The sequence below is a fragment of the Pseudopipra pipra genome, chromosome 1 (genome assembly GCF_036250125.1).
Source record: "Pseudopipra pipra isolate bDixPip1 chromosome 1, bDixPip1.hap1, whole genome shotgun sequence".
NCBI lineage: Eukaryota > Metazoa > Chordata > Aves > Passeriformes > Pipridae > Pseudopipra > Pseudopipra pipra.
The window spans coordinates 35512417-35530658 of NC_087549.1; the positions used below are offsets into that span (position 1 = coordinate 35512417).

The 18242-nt window shown below is 37.7% G+C and overlaps 1 protein-coding gene across 2 annotated transcripts in view; it reads left to right on the plus strand.

Moving 5' to 3' along the window:
- ARMC1 (armadillo repeat containing 1) overlaps positions 1 to 9983 on the plus strand; it is a 34793-nt gene extending 24810 nt beyond the window's left edge. For both annotated transcript variants that reach the window (XM_064651892.1, XM_064651884.1), the window contains exons 4-7: positions 2884 to 3073; positions 6935 to 7051; positions 7135 to 7209; positions 7731 to 9983. In XM_064651892.1, coding sequence (XP_064507962.1) covers positions 2884 to 3073; positions 6935 to 7051; positions 7135 to 7209; positions 7731 to 7922 — 574 coding nt within the window. In that variant the 3' untranslated portion in view covers positions 7923 to 9983. The remainder of the gene's footprint in view (positions 1 to 2883; positions 3074 to 6934; positions 7052 to 7134; positions 7210 to 7730) is intronic.
- Positions 9984 to 18242: the final 8259 nt, after the last annotated feature.

Here is an 18242-nt window from a genome sequence, read left to right on the forward strand (position 1 = left end):
CCCATGTCTATCCCCTCTTCTTTTAAAGTTGCTTTTTTTTCCTCATTTTGGGCAACAAAACCACAGCCTGTGTGTTAGCCTTGTATTTTTTAAAAAAACTTCCACTGTTCTATGGTTTAATTTTACATGTAGTTTCATTGCGTTTATCTTTTTATTACCAATATAGTGTATAAAGCAACAGAGTCAGCATTGAATGTCACCGTGGTTTTGCAATAGAGAGGGTTTATTATACTTACTTCCAGATAGAATTTTTTTTTTTCCTTAAAGGTGATAGAATTATCATAGAATATGAACGCCTATGGGACCTGTAGGGGTTGTCTAGTCCAGCCCCTCTGCAATGAGCAGGGATGTCTTCAAGTCAATCAGAGCTCTGTCCAATGTCCTTGAACATTTCCAGGGATGAGGCAACGACCACCTCTATGGGCAACCTGTTCCGTGTTCCACTGCCGTCATAAAAAAATCCCTTTTGTCTAGTCTGATGTTACACTTTCTATTCTTTTTATAGCTGTTCTATAAATTGCTTTAATGAAAAGAATAAGGGGTAGATGCAAAACTTGTATTCACTCATTTCACCAGTGCACTAAAACTTATTGAAGGCTTTGTCAGGAATTTTGAGGGTCTTTGTTTTCAAGTGAGTCGCCAAAAGTGTAGTATTTTATTTCTGTGGAATAAAACTGGTGTATACCTTTATTGGGGATTGTTTTGTGATCTGATATTCTTACAGGACATCCATCGTTCTTACCCTTGTAGTGTAGTGTCTGAGGTTCTTGCTGCATTTTATTACACAGTCAGTTCCTTATTACAGATTTCCTTTATATAAAAGGATTAAAGCCTTGCATTTGGGCTTTTTTTGAATGTATAGTGGTAACTAGAGTTATCATCTGTAACTTAGTGGGAGGTAACAGTAATCCTCTGTTTGGGAAAATACAGGAAGTGAGTAGCTTGTTTAAGAGAGTGTGTGTGTACACAGAACATTGACCTGTATAGACTTTTTTTAGGAAGATTTTAAGAATAACTGTATCAAATAAGAACAAATTTACATTTGTGTTTTCAAATGAACGGGTTGTTTCAACAGTACAATTAATGTAAGGTCATTAGTTTTCCAAGAACTGTGCCAACTAATGTCAGGAGAACAAAACATGTATGAAAATCAGTGTTGATTTTTTACTTTTAGGCATTTAAATATCTTATATTTGCTGACCTATTGACAGCTTTAAACTCTCTTTTGTGTAGGTATGTGTATATATGTATGTATAAATATATATACAATGGCAAATATCAAGTATACTTTATTTCTCATTTGTCTTTCTGCTTTTTTTTAAACTCTGTGATGCAACAGTGCAATTGTATTCAGGCAAAAACCCCTTAGCAACAGCATAGAGGGTGCAGTAGATGGGGTAATGACTTTTTCAACAGTGTGCTTAGTGAGCTGAATTTAAACTTACCAAAAAATAAAAGTACTCTATTGTAAATCACTTGATATGGACAGGATTGTTGTTGAAAGAATTTGCCAAAACTAACAGGTGGGTTAATTTCTTAGTATCTTGATAAGATGTCATTTTTTGCAGAAGCTAATTTATTACTACTTCAAGACATCAGCTTGCATGGCTTTATCATCTGTTCTATTACTTTGTCTAATGAATTATGGAAGGATGAAGTTGAAATATTTGTGAGTTCTCAACACTTGTTTCTGTGAAGTAACATAAGCATTTTTTTCAGTGTAGGAAAGCAGAACGTAAGCATGTATTTAAATTTGAACATATGCTGAAATTCTTTCCTTTTTTTAGGTCTTGATTGTTTTGCTTATTACCACTTTTTTCTTTTTTTTTTCTTTTTTTTTTTTTCCCTTGGAATGCTAGTAATGCACTGAATTATCACAAGAACTTATATTTTCCTCTCCAAATGGGTGCTGTTCAAAACAAGGTGCAGAGGAAAAAAAAAAGGCTAGCTGAGACCCCCACAAGCCAAGAACTCCTAACATGATTACTTCAGTGTTCTCTCTTGTCCATATGGTAGGATGGAAAATGTGTTTAATGTCTGGTAATTAAGGAAGTCAAATGGAAAAAAATAAATCTAAAGGTACTTGTTACTTACTTAGTGTTTGCTAAACAAAGCAGCAAAGCTGTCATTCATCATTTTAAAATTAATTGCAACTTGATGTGGTAATAATTTTGTTCTGCCCAAAGCTTTAAATCACTGGCATAATTAAAACAGGGCTGAATTTGGACAACAGATTTATATTAGTACCTTATTAAAATTAGTTTTAATTAATCATAAGAATTTAATATATGTTCAACCCATTATCTACATTTTTTTCTACCTAAAAAAAATGCTATCCTATAGTTCATACCATAAATTTTAATCTAATCAAAAATAACCTTTGGATTCTTCAAGAAAATTCATGTTTCTGCTGTGTTGATGCCTGGTAAATTTGGAGAAGAAAACTTTTGGAAAGATTACAGTTTTACAGAGGAATTATTTTTATAATGTAGCAAGGAAAGTGGGAAACAAAATGTGTCAGAAGGCACTTGGAAAATTTTTGTTTTAAAAAAATAAAATAAAGCTCAACACAAAGTAACCACAATGCAGTGACCATCTACTGCCATGTTTGGTTTCTAGTTGTCAAACTGGTGTAAACTGTATTCATGTTGAGAACAGAGTTGTTTATAATGGTCTTAGAATTAACAGATTGACATAAAAGTTGGAGTATGGGAAAGAAAATAGTTTTACCTTAGTTTCTGCTCTCCTCTCTTAACATTTTTGCTAATCTTGACCGTAGCATAGGGAGTATTCCACTTACAAGGATGTAATCAACAGCTGTCTGGAGTTCTAATGTAAAAATACTTAAAAATCTTAACCCTTTTTTTTTTTTTTTTTTTTAAGGACCACTACACCAGGAGAGACTAAACTTTTAGCTTCCGAAGTCTATGATATCCTTCAGTCTTCCAACATGTCAGACATGGACAATGTGAACGAGATGAATTATCGTCGACGGAAAGCACAGTTTTTCCTTGGCAGCACAAATAAGCGTGCCAAGACAGTGGTTTTGCATATAGATGGCCTTGATGATTCGGTAAGGAAAGCTTGCAGAGGTCATGTAAATAAGGCATGCTCTACTGAGATGTGTTTTGCCCACAGAAATAAGGTGCTTGGGCTACTTGTGTGGCGTCATCAGTTGTCAGCAATTTCTGTGGATCGTATTCTGAATCACAAGATACATATAAAATCTTGCATAAATTGAGCTTACTCAGAATATCTAAAGATGTTCTAAGGCAATTTTCTTGATTTTTTTTTTTTATTAATCTAAAAAATCTATTCTGTTTCTACCTCTCCCAATTTTCTTTCCTTTTTCAAGAAAGAATGGAATAAACAAGGTGCCTTCAGCGTTTTCACTTACAGGTATCTTGTGGTTGTTTCAGTGAGTTAATCTAAAAAAAGTTTCCTTTTAGTTATCAGAGATTTCAGACACTGTGTGGGGTTTTTTGTTGCTCTTAATTTAGAAATGCTGTATTTTTTTTGAGTTGGTTTTGATACATCTTTTCATTGTCCGTGAGATGTTTTCTACAGTAGTGACCAGAATGGCATCTGAGTTAATGAGGTCTCACTGAGTCTTTATGTAATGTCAGAATAACTTCTACGGATTTATCTACCATACCCCTGTAGATAACACCCCAGGGCCATGTTTGCCTTTTTACGGCTGCCAAACAGCATGTAGGCTGCTTAAGCACGTTATCCACAAGTGCCCTCCGGACTCTGTATCTTTCAGTTTTGTACCCATTTTAAATGATCAAACCTGATCCTTTGCTTTGTTGCTTTACATTTTGCCAAGTAAGCGTGTCCACAGGCCCAGTTTATCAACAGCATCCCCACTGTACTGTTTTCATAAGACCACAGCTAATTCCTTTAGAAATAACATGCTGCTCTAGCTCACTTTATACAAAGTAAATATTTTTTACAGTTTTGTCCTTCCAGCACTTGCTCTATCTAGAAAGGCAGTGCTTTGTCAACACCATTGGCTTTTGTGCTCTGTGAAGTTTTTTTAATTCAGTTCCATCAATTGTTGGTTTAAAGCTTGTGGTTGATTTGTTTGTTCACAGGTATCTCCAAGCAAGAAATTTCAACCATTTCTACTTTGTGAGTTTAGATATTTTGCCTGTAGTCTGATTATATCTTAAAAGTGTTTCTTTGTGTTCTTTGACAAGTGCAGCTTAGCAAGATTTGTGGAGTTTTCTCTCTTCGATACTGATGCAGAGGTATTGAGAAAAAGCATAGGGTATTTAGATATTCATCTGCAGAGAAAAAAACTGCAGGTAGACCAGCATATTTTCTAGCTTGTTATTAAAGAAAAATCTGGCTGTGCACTGGCTGAGATGGCTAGTGTACAAATGTTAGTGATACTCCAGGTGCTCACCCAGCAGTTAAACTTCCCTTTAATGCTACTTTAAATGTCACAATAAGGTAGGACTGGGAGGATGGTGAACAATGTGAGCAACAAAAGCAGCTTACTTTCATTGAATACGTTGTTCTTGACTTAACTAGCAAAGAATATTAAGTGGCATGTATGAGCATTAAAAGGCATAGTGAGCAAACACGGGGCTTTAGACGTGGTGTTCTCAGTCATTTACATTTGTAACAAAAAGCTGCTGTTAGGAGTGATTGCAGATCCTACAAGTGCTTGTGGATTTCAAACCCTCAAATAGTAGATATTGATTGTTTTAGGAAGATAGAGGAAAGGTCATTTAGCGTGTTGTCAGATGTTTTTATTTTAAGGTCTAAGTATCAAATTTGGTGATTATTACTAAAAATGTTAAAAAAAGGAAAAAAACCAAGGCAATAATTCAGCAATTTGTGGCATGCCCTTCAGTCCGTTTTCTAGTCTGTGCATCTTAGTAGTGTTTGTTAGGGTATGGTAATCAGGCTTTGGTGTGCAAGAAAATAACCTACATTTTGCCTGTCCTACCTTGTGCCCATGCTTCAGGAATACCATGCAGAAAGATGTCTACCTGTGTATTGCTGGGGTTTATAGCTACCTGCCATAGTTAAATGTCTTTTGCAAAGTATGTCTGTGCAGCAAGGCTTGACAGCTGCCAGCTTTTTAAGGAGTTCATATGAACCTTAGTAAGTTTTGTCTTTAAGAAATGTGTGAGAAATAAAATCTCAGATTCATTATATGATGGGAGCAAACAGCGCTGTGGTGTCCAAGCCGAGTCTCTGTGACTCAGGAGGCCTGTCACACTCAAAGCAGGCACAATATTCTGTATTTATTCTCAGCTAATTCATGCATATTCATTATACATAGGCATAAACAGTATACATTGTTATGTCAGGAATTCAGCAGATGTTTTTCTTAGACAAGGTTGTTATCTACACACGAGCATAAATATTATATATTGTTAAGTCAGACATTCAACAGATGTTTTTCTTAGACAAAGTTATAAATTCTTAAGAAAGGTGTTACCATCTAGTTAACTAAACAGAGTCTCCTCACTATAAATTTCATACAAGGTAAAAGGGAGGTAACTTGTTTTATGTCTTTATAGGGGCCCAATTAAGTTTTATGATTTGTTTTTCTTCTTTCCCTAGGTTATACTGGCCTTACACTGTTTTCTTTTTAATTAGCATGAATCACTCTGTTCGGTTATCACAAAGTGGTTCACCAGTTATCTGGTCACTGAAAGCCTCATTTGAAATTAAACTGAGGTGCCTATGACTTACCTGGCATCTTAAAGTAAAAAGCCAGATTCTGTCACAGAATTACCATACACTCATGTAAGCATAAATTATTTGTTTAGGCTAAGGAAGCTATGAATGTTTGGCTTCTTGTGTCCACAAGTAGTTTCAACTTTCACTCGTGTAAGGCAGCCTGACATCTTTGCATCAAATATTTTCTTTGTATAGAAAAGGTAGCCTACCTGACAAAGTTATTTTTTGTAAAACACAAAAATGTTAATTATTTCACTACATAAACTTTCACAAATGAATTATTTCAATATACATGCTAAACTGCTAAAAAAACCCCAAACCGCTTCAGTAGGTTCTTCCAGAGATTAAAAGAATTTAATTTGCGTGTTATGCATGGAGCCTTCCTAAATGCTGACCAGTGATTATTTCATAACTAATGCAAATATACTATGAAATAAAAAATTATATAAAACTTTGCAGAAACTTGCAGTGAAAGTTAAATACATGATTATTTTAAACCTGTGTAAAGGTTGTCAGTTTATTTCTGGTACAGTGTATCTTTTTTATCCCCTTATGTGCTAGCAGTCTCTCCAGTATTTTAATTATTTTTGTTACAACCATCTTGTGCAAATATTAAAAGGAAAAAATAGAAAGTTCTAAGGTATTGTAACAGTTGCAACTAGTACAGGTCAATGTAATGTTACAGCACAGGCATCACTTGCTTTAAACATTCTGTGAGTTATCAACCAAATATTTTCCCTTTGAAATAAGAATTAAGATACTGCTGTGCCATGATGTCTGTGAGCTGCCACAGATGAAGCAGCTGATAAATACAACAGCTGCTTTGATGCATTCAGTCAGTATGGAGCCAAGGTGCCTGATAAATAGCAACTTAAACACTAACTACTCATCAATGAGCACTTCAGTCAATCAGAACTTAACCAGAGGGGACTGTTTAGCTGATCATACAGAGAAAAACATTCTTTGCTTTTCAGCACTTTTCTCTAATTATTTACAGTTGATTCCATCCTTCTTTGACTTCTAAAGTGTAAGCAATTTTTTTTTTTTGGGTGGCAAGAGAGTCTAATATTTGTGCACTAAAATGTAAGTCTTGGTTTTTCTGTTACAAAAATGTGGTTCTGTAACCATGTGCCTTGAGACCTACAGGAATACCTTAACAAATAATTGTGAGCATTTTCACTTGGTGTACTACAAAAGGACTTTAGTTGTGGGATTGTTATTTGTTTTTCAGTCTCGACGGAATCTTTGTGAAGAAGCCTTGTTGAAAATTAAAGGTGTTATTAGTTTTACCTTTCAAATGGCTGTTCAAAGGTGTGTGGTCCGAATTCGCTCAGACTTAAAAGCAGAGGTAAGTGCTTGGTAGTCCTCCAGATCCTCACATTATTGCATTCTGTCACACTGAGCTCTTGATTTTTTTCTGTATACTTGTAGGCATTGGCAACGGCCATAGCATCAACCAAAGTTATGAAGGCACAGCAAGTTGTGAAAAGTGAAAGTGGTGAGGAGGTAGGACATGTATCTTTCTAAATACCGACTGTTATACCTTGGCTGCGTCTTTAGTGTCAGCACCTCTGTGCCTGTAACATCTGGTGGTAGCGCAACACATACAGTCCAAAGAGAATAAAGTGTATCCTATGTCAGGGCGTGAATAGTGGAACAGTTTTACAGAACTTATTGTTCAGAAGAAGGACAAAAATACTGTAATTGTTACTTTCCTTAATGGTATGAAAAGGGTCACAATGAACCTGGGTTTTTTTGGTTGGAGTTGCTGATGTGATTCACAACTACAGTAAAAGGACTATGTCTTTATTTATTTGATACTTTTTTTCTCCATATTAAGCCAAAGCTTTTCTTGTGTATCTTCTAAGCATATTAGGTTCTGTTTATGTTCTTGATGTATAGGGCGATGGGGAGGAGTGTCACAATGTGCATGTCTGTCCTCCTGAACATGTATCTGTTATAACTTTGATTCATTCTTTTAAGTTACAACATCTGACATAATTTTAATCTGTGTTGTGTTTTATCAGATGCTAGTTCCGTTCCAAGATACTCCAGTGGAAGTAGAGCAGAACACAGATCTACCTGAATATTTACCAGAAGATGAAAGCCCTACTAAGGAACAGGACAAAGCAGTGTCTCGTGTTGGGTCACACCCAGAAGGTGCAGCAAGCTGGCTCAGCACAGCAGCAAACTTTCTATCAAGATCTTTCTACTGGTGACTTGTATTTGGTGTTAAAAGACTGTGTGAATGAACAACAGGGGGGCCAGTTTTCCATTGGTGTGGTGAACTGCCAAGTGCAATTTGCAATAAATCATCACGAAAATTTTAGATTAAGTAAATGTATGCTGCATTTTACATTTTATTGGACGTTTAGCCTGATAGGGCAGGGGTCAAAGGACAGAGGCCTCCAATCAAGTTGTTCTTCCATTTGTTTTTCATGTAGATTTTATTGCATCACTTTTTAAAAATGGGTCCACTGTTATATACCAAATGTTTATGCTATACGTATAGAGCTTTAAGTTTGACTTCACATGAAACACATGGTAGGGAGAATCCATTCAACTCAAGTCTCAGGGCCTCTGTGAAAGAAAATTCTTAATAGCTCTAGTTGTACATTAAATAAAATACCCTCTTTGTTTCTGCTTCCCTTTGGATTAACATTATTTTGTTTAATTTTCTAGATTTTGACTCCAGAGAAAAATACAGTCTGCCACTTTTTTTGCCTTTATTTTTGCCAACCATGTGCACAGTGTGAGCACAATGTTCCCCTCTTGCTGTTAAACTAGAATCACTACAGACTTGAAATGTATAACCCTTTTATGTATACTGAATTTTTTCCCAGCCTGCCCTTAACTGTTGGAGTGCTTAAGATAAGAAAAAAGGGATTGAATAAACACAAATATGTATACATACATTGTACAGTAAATAAACTAGAACATATTTGTAATGATGAGTGTGACTGACTGATATATATATATATATAAAAAGCTAATAAGTACCACTGACTGCTGTTTAGGCTAGCTGGGAAGACTAGCAGAAAAAGCTGTGGTCTAATGCAGTGATGACCCATTGCAGCCCTGCCTGCAGAGAACAGAGGAATGTAGACTGTACTTGGTTAAGAAATGGTGTTTACTGTTAGGAAATATTTAATGGTAACTAAAACTTTAAACTTGAAGTATAAAGCAGGACAGAATGCCTCTTGCCACAGTGCCACACATAAATTTTGACTTTAACTCTGGGTTTTTTTCCCCTAACAAATCTGATATGCAATTACTATTCTCTTCTAATGTCTTTGATGAGTGTCCCATGAAAGTACATCAGCGTGGCTTAAAAACATATGCAAACAATTGGCTTTGCCCTGTAACTTACAGACAGTATAAGTTTAGAGATGTCTTAGTAATTTCTGTGAGCAGAAGTGATAATAAAAGCAGAACTTCTGTAGGTAGAGAATAATATATATCTGAGCTGTTAGTAAACACTGTGCGTGAGAGGATTCAAAACACAGTGCTTGAAAACTGCAGTGCCACTGCTTTGTTGCACCAGAGAAATACAGCTGAGGACTTCAAAACGTTATAAACCTCATTATACAATGCTTTTTTGTGGTAATGTATTTGCTATAATAGGAGTTATATTTACCACTTGGAGACTCAGAAAAGAAATTTAGTGCATCAAAGTTATTCCCTGTGCCTATGCACAAGGAATAAATAAAAAAAAATCACAGGCTGGCGTATCATAATACTACAGAAATGCTGAGGATATGATAATGTAAAATAACAATGCAGGTCAGAGTTCACCCACCCAGGTTAATTGTCATTCTAGGAAAAAACAAAACAAAATAAAAGCTTGTTGGCAGACTAGATGTCTCATGTTTTTTAATATATATAGTTTATTTTTGATTCAGGTTTACACGCACAGATTGAACATACAGGCTTTTCAGGGCATGTATTGCTTTAAATATGTAATACTACTCATTGCTGTCTAGAATGTTACAGTACCAAATGTATTTGAAAAGTCCTCTGTTCTATAGCCATGAATGCAGAGTTTTGGTTTTCTGCATTAACATCTGTTTGCATTTGCATTACTGCACATCTATTTACTAAAAGACTACACCCTTTGGATATTAATGGTTCAATACCAGTAGGTACTACAGTTTGTTTGTGCATTCGGTCTGTAGGTGTGCTTTTATGACAGTATTGCAGCTCTTGTAGAACAGTTTAAGGCATCTGTAAAAGTTTTTGAAATACATTGTAAAATAATAAAGGATAATATAACTAAACAAGACGTGACTGGTGCCTTTTTAAATGTTCTGACATTCTTTTAAGCTTATTGTGGTATTAGAAGTATATGTTTTTCATCTTTAACAGAGAGGAATGTAAATGTCTAGTCCTAGTGAGTCCTTTGCTGCATATCACAGCTGGGCTTTTGTGTATGTCTAAACATGCTTCCATTTCAACAAAGGTTTTTTAAAAAGTAGGTAAACAAAAGCTACTTGAGGATATTGTCTCAAATTCATTTTTAGGGAGGTTTTTTGGACATTAGCTTTTTTTTTTTTAATCACTGATGCTATGTAGGTAATATTTCATTAGGGAAATTAGGAAGAATCAACATTCCTAGAATCAACAAACCTCTTACTTTGAAAAAAGTGTGGGGAAAAAAGTCACAGCACAGACTCATTCGTTTTATGCTTGTACTTTTTCAGAGGTCAGATTAAGCATAAGAAAACCCTTTTACTCTGACCTAAGGATATGACCGAAAAAATTTGCAGCATTAAAGGCTTCCAAAAAGAAGCTGAACTGAGAGACAGAGCACTGGTATCACATTGCACTAGTTGCAAAGTACTTGAATGCCAGGGAAGCCACCACATACATCATGGTTTAAGCTCCTGAAACCGTCCTAGGGTTAAAACTGTACAGCATAATAAGGGAATAATCACTGCTGTGTTTCCTCATAATAAGAGTAAATGCTGATGGGATAAGTAGAGGCAAAATTGAGGCTCATAACTGTGCCTCTGTTAAGAGCTGTCAAAGCACTGTAAGCATTCTGCAGTATTGTGAAATACATCATACTCTAGCTTTCCCACTCCATGATCACCTATGGCTTATTCCGTACAAAAATAGCCAGTGTTGCTGAGTTTTGCCATAGGCCATGTAAGCTGAGGGGGAGAGTACTGCGTGGGGCTAATTTGGAAGAAAACATTGAATACCTTGGCAGATGCAAACTGGCAGGTGTGAAATACTCCTGTAACTGCCTGCAATGTGAAATAAAATGTGGGTGCTCCTTTTTGCCTGTGACAACATTCCAGCTGCCAACTAGCAGAGTTTAAAAACATGCCTAATAAAAGTTAGCAGCAGCAGTCCTTGCCACAGTCACTTTGAAGAAGGCTGGACCATATAGTCTTTCCTGTTTCTTCATCTGTACCTAATTATTCTGAGTTCCTAAAATGTGAACAAACCTGTCTATAAGGATTGAAAATAAAGACGGAGATGAGAATAACCTCTCAATTCATCTCTGATGCTGATTGCAATTCTTTAGGAAAAGCTGAGAGCACATGATTTGGTGAAAGGGGGTGAGCATCGGGGTCACTGGAGACTTCTTCATTGAGGTATAGCATCTAATTAGCCTCAGGGGTGAGACTCCTGTTGAGACTCCTGCTCTAAAGCTTAGTATGAAGCTGTTAGAAAGAAAATTGTCCTTTTCGTAGTTTACACAGAGCAGGCAATGCTCTTTGTTTAGCCTGTGTTGCAGGTTTTGTATAGGGTTGAAAAAAGATGGTTTAAATTTTTGGTACTTTGCACATACATAGGTTAACGCATGGAGAGCAAGGTCTACCTCTGTAAGCTGATGCATGTGCCACATCAGAATCTGCATTATTTTAAAGTTTCTTCATGTTATTGTTCATTTATGTGCATGTTGCACTAGTGACTGCAAGAGTTAGAGCTTCCTCTGTGGAATAAATTAAGATCCCTTAAAGCAGTTAAAGTCTCAAGATACAAAAACATCTCAGAGGAGATGCCTGCTGTGAACAGATTTTTGTTCCAGTTGTCATGGTAGAAGTTGTTTATTATGTTAGTGTCTGAAGGCTGCTATCTGGATGAAGTTCCCAGCAGCTTGGTCTCTTCATGGCTACCAAGCTACAGAACTTGATAGCCAAATACTTTCTGCAGTGTTTAATACTTCCCGGTGACTTCAGTGCAGGTCAGTTGGCCCATGGTGCTTGTGCTTATCTAACCAGCATTTCTAAGGAGATGAATAAAATCACAACTGGAACCAAACTTCTCATGTAAAAAGCACTCCTGTGCCAGCAGTGCATGGCAATATGTCTGACTGGCATAACAAGGGTCTTTTAAGTAGCAGATACAAAAATCTGAATACCACAGAACCACCATATGACAGGACTGCTGCTTTCATTTCCTGTGGGAGCACTGACTTAAGTGTAAGTACTGAGAGTAAGTAGATACTGCTGGTCTGAAGTAATACCTTGCTCTTTCATACCTCTTCTCTTTGAGGTGCTTCAGGGAAACGGCATGTGAATCCACCAGTGCAGGGAATTGCCGTGTCACCTTCTCTGTGGGAACTGCCCCTCTGTATGTTTGCCGGTGAAAGGGCAGGGTGAGCTGTCACGTGAGCCCATGGTGAGCTAACAGGGAGCAGCTGGCACTCTGTTCACACCTAACATCCACAGACGCTTGAACATATGTAACAGGAGGTCTTTACAGAGGTGTTTTTCTACTAGCCCTCATTTTACAGACTGCACAACTGAGTCTGTTTACCCAAATTGCTCAGGAATCCTGGGAAGTGCAAAATTTTGTGAGCTGTCTCTGAATCTTAGTTCATGCTTCACTACGTAAACCGAAATGCTTTCCATTTTAAGAGGGGCCTTTGCACTGTCTGAACTTCTCTGGCCTGGAGTAGAAAAGTCAAACCTGTCATAAGCAACTTTCCCTATTGAGTTATACATCAAATGCATCGTGATGTCAAAAGGCATGGTCAGAATTCAATTTTAATCTCAAAATAGTCCTTACTGATATGCTGAAGTTCTAGATAAAAAAAGAACTTTTTTTTTTTTTAAAAAATTAGCTATCTTTGCATGTGTTATATTCCAAAAGCTTTGCACAACATGATCTATTTCAGCAGTGCTACCTGCATAAGGTGCCCAAGGCCGCCTTGGGAGTTAAAGCTTCACCCTGATGGTGGTGTTTACACCCTTTCCATCAATTAATGTGATTAGTGAGTTCTGATCCCTAACATTTTTCTAAGAAGGTGTGATCTTCTTTGTAGACTCCTTTTATACACAATTTTATATATCTTATACGAATGTGATGTTTCTTTTTAATCACTTTCAAGAGCATGTTTGGTTTTCCTCTCTCTGTATATTGCACAGGTTGAAAGTGATAGCACAAGAAGATGTCCTGTTCGTTGTGAGACCTTTTGACCATGCTTCCTTCACTGGGTAAGAATCCATGGTACCTTGGTTTGTACTAAACTTTGAAGGGTAGATAGTTGATGCAGTATAGGGTCTCCAGTTTTGGGAAGGCTGGGAGGGAGTGGAAGGAAGCTGGAAGCCAATTTACACAGAAAGAGGCTTTCCACTTGCAGGCTGCTCCTCCTGGCCATAGGAACAGCACTAATTTAACATTGCGTGAGACTGTCTAAAGGTAATTTAATTTGTAAATTTAATTTGTATTATTGCAAAATTAATATTTATTTTCCGAATAAAAACTTAAACTACCATAATAGATTTTTTACTATAAAACCTTATATTGTTAATAGGGAAATGCCTCTTTCAATATTGACAATGCTGTTCAGGTTCATAATCCTGGTTTAAAACTAAGACCTTATATGTTGTCCTTGGATTTCATCGCTTTACCTCCTTTGCTACAACAAATACGTGCTGTAATGTTTTAGCAAATAACCATTATTGTTTATACACTGTAATTCGGTGGGATGTAGTAAATGGCATATTTTAAGGAGTCTATTTCTTTGCATATAAAATACCTGTAAAGCTTACTGAAGGCGAAGAGTGGCTACTACTTAGCTCTCAATTGTTGGCTGCATTACTGAAACAATGAAGATATATCACCCACTATAATAGGGAAATAGCAGCCATTTAACTTAGTTGAGCATTAACTCTGTCATTTAGGCTGCTGAAGCAATCTTATTATTATAGTCAATGTAGCTGGTTTTGTTTCTCCATATGTGTAGATGTTCTGGTGTATAAAATACATTGCTGTTTGTAACAGTAAATTATGTGTTCTTGAAGGCTACTCTTGCTGTTTAAATTAAGTTATATCTGAACCTTTCAACAGAATAATCAAATAATTACTGGTATTGAAACCTTTTTTACTGTAGTAGTTTCAACAATGAAAATTCTCTGTGCCATCCTGCAAATGTTGTTCTCAGGAAAAAAAAGTATTTTTGTATATAAGCCTTCACTGGTGAAAAAAGCTTCTTGAAACGTATTTTTGCAGTGCTTAGTATCAAATAGGTGCATGTTACCCATTTCAAAGCTAGGAACCTGTAAATGAAAGCTGGCAGTGAATAGTTCTTCACCTGGGATGTCTCATAAGTCCTGCCCGCTTTTAATATTATGTTTGCAGCTCACATTTTTGTGTCTAGCTAAATAATTTCAGAATGCCATAGGGTGCTGTTTTCCTTTTTCTTCAGCCTTCCATGTACGTATATATATAGAGAGAGAGTAATGAACCCTGATGCACATATTGCTAGTGCTATGGCTAAATAGTCAGTTGCAATTCAGTCAATCAAGGGTCTGTAAATTACGAAAAGGAAATGGTAGTTATTAGGGGAAAATACCAAAAATAGCTTTAGAATTTTTGAAAATTGTAATGTGTCTAAATTTTTAAAAAAATCCTTTATTGAGACACTGTTCATAATATACAAGATAATACATATGGAAGGAAGCATGGTGCTGACCTCTCTGCAGAGCGGATTGACATCTGGTAAACTACAGTGAAAGCTAGGCCTGACTATTTCTTATGAAGATCCCAAATATGTAAAAGTTCCCTGCATTATTTAAATTAATTGGAGTAGGAAGAAGAGCAGGAAAAAACTAATGCCATAAAATTAAGTGAAAATTCGAATGTAGCACAGCCCTTTCAGCTCCTTTTCTGTCCCTTGTTGTGACAGCATCACCACCAGACTGCAGCAGCATCTGTAAACTGAGAGGTGTGGGGAGGAGCAGACCCTTTGCTCATGTGAGACTGGCATTGGGTGGAAAAACATGTCATTCCCATGACCTCTGCAGTACTTCAATATTACAGTAATAGTAACTCATAAAGATCCAAATCCTGAAAATGAGCATCTGCCTTTAGAAGCCCCTCTTTGACCAGCTAAAACACTAGTGCTCCAGGAACAGTGTTTCCTGTACAAGATCAATGCTACACTATTTTGGCTAAATAACAGTATAGTTGTCTTTTTATCTGGCTTGATGGATAGTCAGCCACCATAGAGGAAGAGAGAGCGAGTGATTTTTAAATAAATTCTCCATTTGGAGAGCTGTAAGGATACTCAAGTCTGGCCACCACCTATATGCTGCGTACCCACCTCTAAAAACATGTGTACTTAAATGCCACCAGGGTACATTTTGTTTCCTTCTCTCAGGATGGGAACACCCGAATCCAAAATGCCCCACTGAATCCTGAGCCAGCTCTCAGATGCTGAGTGAGGGTTTTAGTATCATCTAAATGGACAATAACAGGTACCCAGCAAACTTTCAGTATCTGGTCCCAGTGACTACAGACCATCTCGAGTACCCACCTACTCCTAGACTGAAATGGCAGCTGGCATCAGCTCCCCAACCAATCCAATTTACTTTCAATCACACCATTACTACAACCTCCCTCCTCCATCTGTGTAAACATATGTCTTTGTTAAACACCACCATTTGTACAGGATAAAAATTGTCAATGCTGACAAAAATGCCCCCACATAATGCTGTTGTGATTGCAATGTTGTCCTTAAGCTGATTTTAAAAAAGTCTGTGAGCTGATCAACATCTTCCACTGCTATTAGTGGGAAACTTTCTTTGATAGAAATAAATCGTGTAAAAATGTTTTTATTTGTCCAAGGGTAATGTGGTCTCACTTTTCTAAGACTCAGTGCTTATAAGCCATTTATTAACTCTCAGTAGCAGTTTGCAGTGCCACAGTAATACCCCAAAGCAATCACTGTTCCATGAATAGTCTTTCCTAACACTAGTGTGGTTTTTTGGCAAGAACATATTTCCCTCATGCCTTTCTGAAGCTAGACTTTAAATCTGGCAAGGGAAAGAATTACAGCTGTGAAGAAAGTTATTAGGGATTGCTCCTTGCACCAGCTTTTCTTCAGAAATGACTACTACTGGCCTCTACTGTAAAAGGGTTTTCTTTTTTTTTTTTTCATGTAGTAGAGTTCAGTAAAACTAGGACTGTCCTACGATGTAACTGAGTTCCTGCATAACCCCAGGCCTGACTCTCTAAAGCTGAGCATTATAAAAGAATATAAAGCAGATGAAGGTAGCTATTTACACAAAGAAAGTTGCTGTGTGAGACATCAAAAAGAAAAACTAAGAATCAAGTCTGTCCCCTGCCAAGAGAGAGCTGTTCAGCAAAATGGACACCCATCAAAATTATGCAGTGCTTCTTGCCGGGCCATGCTGTAAATTACTAGCTTGATCAGCATGAAGGCAGGGAAAGTCTTTTGGGTTTCTGGACCTGAGCTTCTCACTCTTTGGAATCTTAACTCCAGACACTTAAAATTAACAGTCTCCTTCATAGAGCAAAATAAATCCAAAAATGTCTGGACTTCCAGTCTTGCTCCAACATTTTTCAGCACAGAGTGTGAGATCCTTTTTATTTTGTGCAAACCTGGTTCTTCTAGTGCACACTTGCTTTTGCTCTTATTACAATACTCATGTTGTCATCATCATCGTAGTCCTTCATCCATTCAGTCCTGATAATACTAAATATTGAACTGTAGTTACCAAAGTTCCACCAGGAATTGGACTTACATTCCTCAAGGATTTTAAACAAATAATTTTGTTTCTTGCTCTTTTTCTCCTGGCATTTGGGTACACTAGAGTGCAGTTCTGTGTTTTTTTCCCATCATCTTTGCAGCTGTGAGGATTGAGGATGTTTGGTTTTTTTAGTGAAAATTGAGACTTTAGAATTGCTCTCCTTACAAATTAGAGCTTTGCATCCAAAAACCATAACAAACCAAAATATTAAAACAGTTTTCCACCCTTCTTCTTACTTTCCTAGTTCAGTTGTTTCCTCACTGGCCTCAGTGAGGAAACAACTTTATTCTAGTGATCATTCAGTTGTTTCATGCTACTGTTTCCTGTTTCCCTGGCTTGGTGGTTTTGAAGCATTTGAGTCTTCTGGATTGTTTGGATTTTGTTTAGTTTTCTTTTGCTTTCTTTGCTTGCCATAACTCTGCGTCTCACTTTTCAACCAGGCAGGGCAGGGCAATAGGGAAGAGAGTTTCTCTCTGCTCTTTTGGGATTTGGTAAAGTGAAGTGTTTTAATCCAGTTGGAGAGACTTGACTGGACAGCACCGGATGTAAACGCCCAGGTATGGAGGAGTTTGGTAGAAAATCTTACACCACACATCTTATGAAATCACAAGAAGTTGTCTCTGAGATGTGCAGATTATGAAGATAAGCTGTATTACCTCTCTTCCTGGATGATTCTTGTATGAATGAAAATGAGGGACGTCAGGAAACTCCTTTATTCTATGTTTGAAAGTATTTTTCTCTCCCTTTGCTAGGGGCCTGGGTGGCCGCTGGTGCAACCCACCAGCACTGACAGGAAGGACTTCTGACTTCTGTTACCACCAATCCAGGTATTTTTAGTAGTTGCTAGTCTGGTTTTATTTCCTATGCTGCTACTTAGTGGTTGATGACTGTTTAAATGTTATGAAGTTTCTAAGGAGGCACATTTTTAAGGGCGGTTCTTATACAAAGGGGAAACTCTCCCCACTCCAGTTATGTGGTGGAGAAAAAGCACTTTCCTCCTCTGCCAGCCTCTGGACCTGCAGCACTGACCTGGGTGATGCTTCATTTCCATCTCACTGACCATTCTTCACCTCCTGTGTGAGAGGGCAACGGGAAGGAGGGATTGGCTGATTCCCCACATAACCAGATGCTTGCAGCAACACCTAAGGCTAATTCAGCCCTTTGGAGTCCTAAAGAAGTCCTGAAAGGACTTTCAATGAACCGCCTGGGCACGCCCGTTTCCTGCTGTATGCGAAGAAACTCCAGGAAGAAGTACCGCATTTCAGGGGGTTTTGCCTCTTTCGGGCGCTGCCGCCCGCGCAGCAGGCGGTTTGTCTGGACCCGTGTCAAACATTAAAGTTGTATCCCGGGCCTCGGCAATGCCACTGAGGTGGCTGCTCCCCCCGGCTGGCAGCCGGTACCGCCCACTCCGAATTGTTCCATCATCCCGCTGAAGCCCGTGCGGGAGCGGGTGCAGGGCGGGGCGGGAGCGCTAGATGGCAGCATGGACGTGCCGTTGGATGGGAGGCGGCGGGGAAGGAGGGAAGG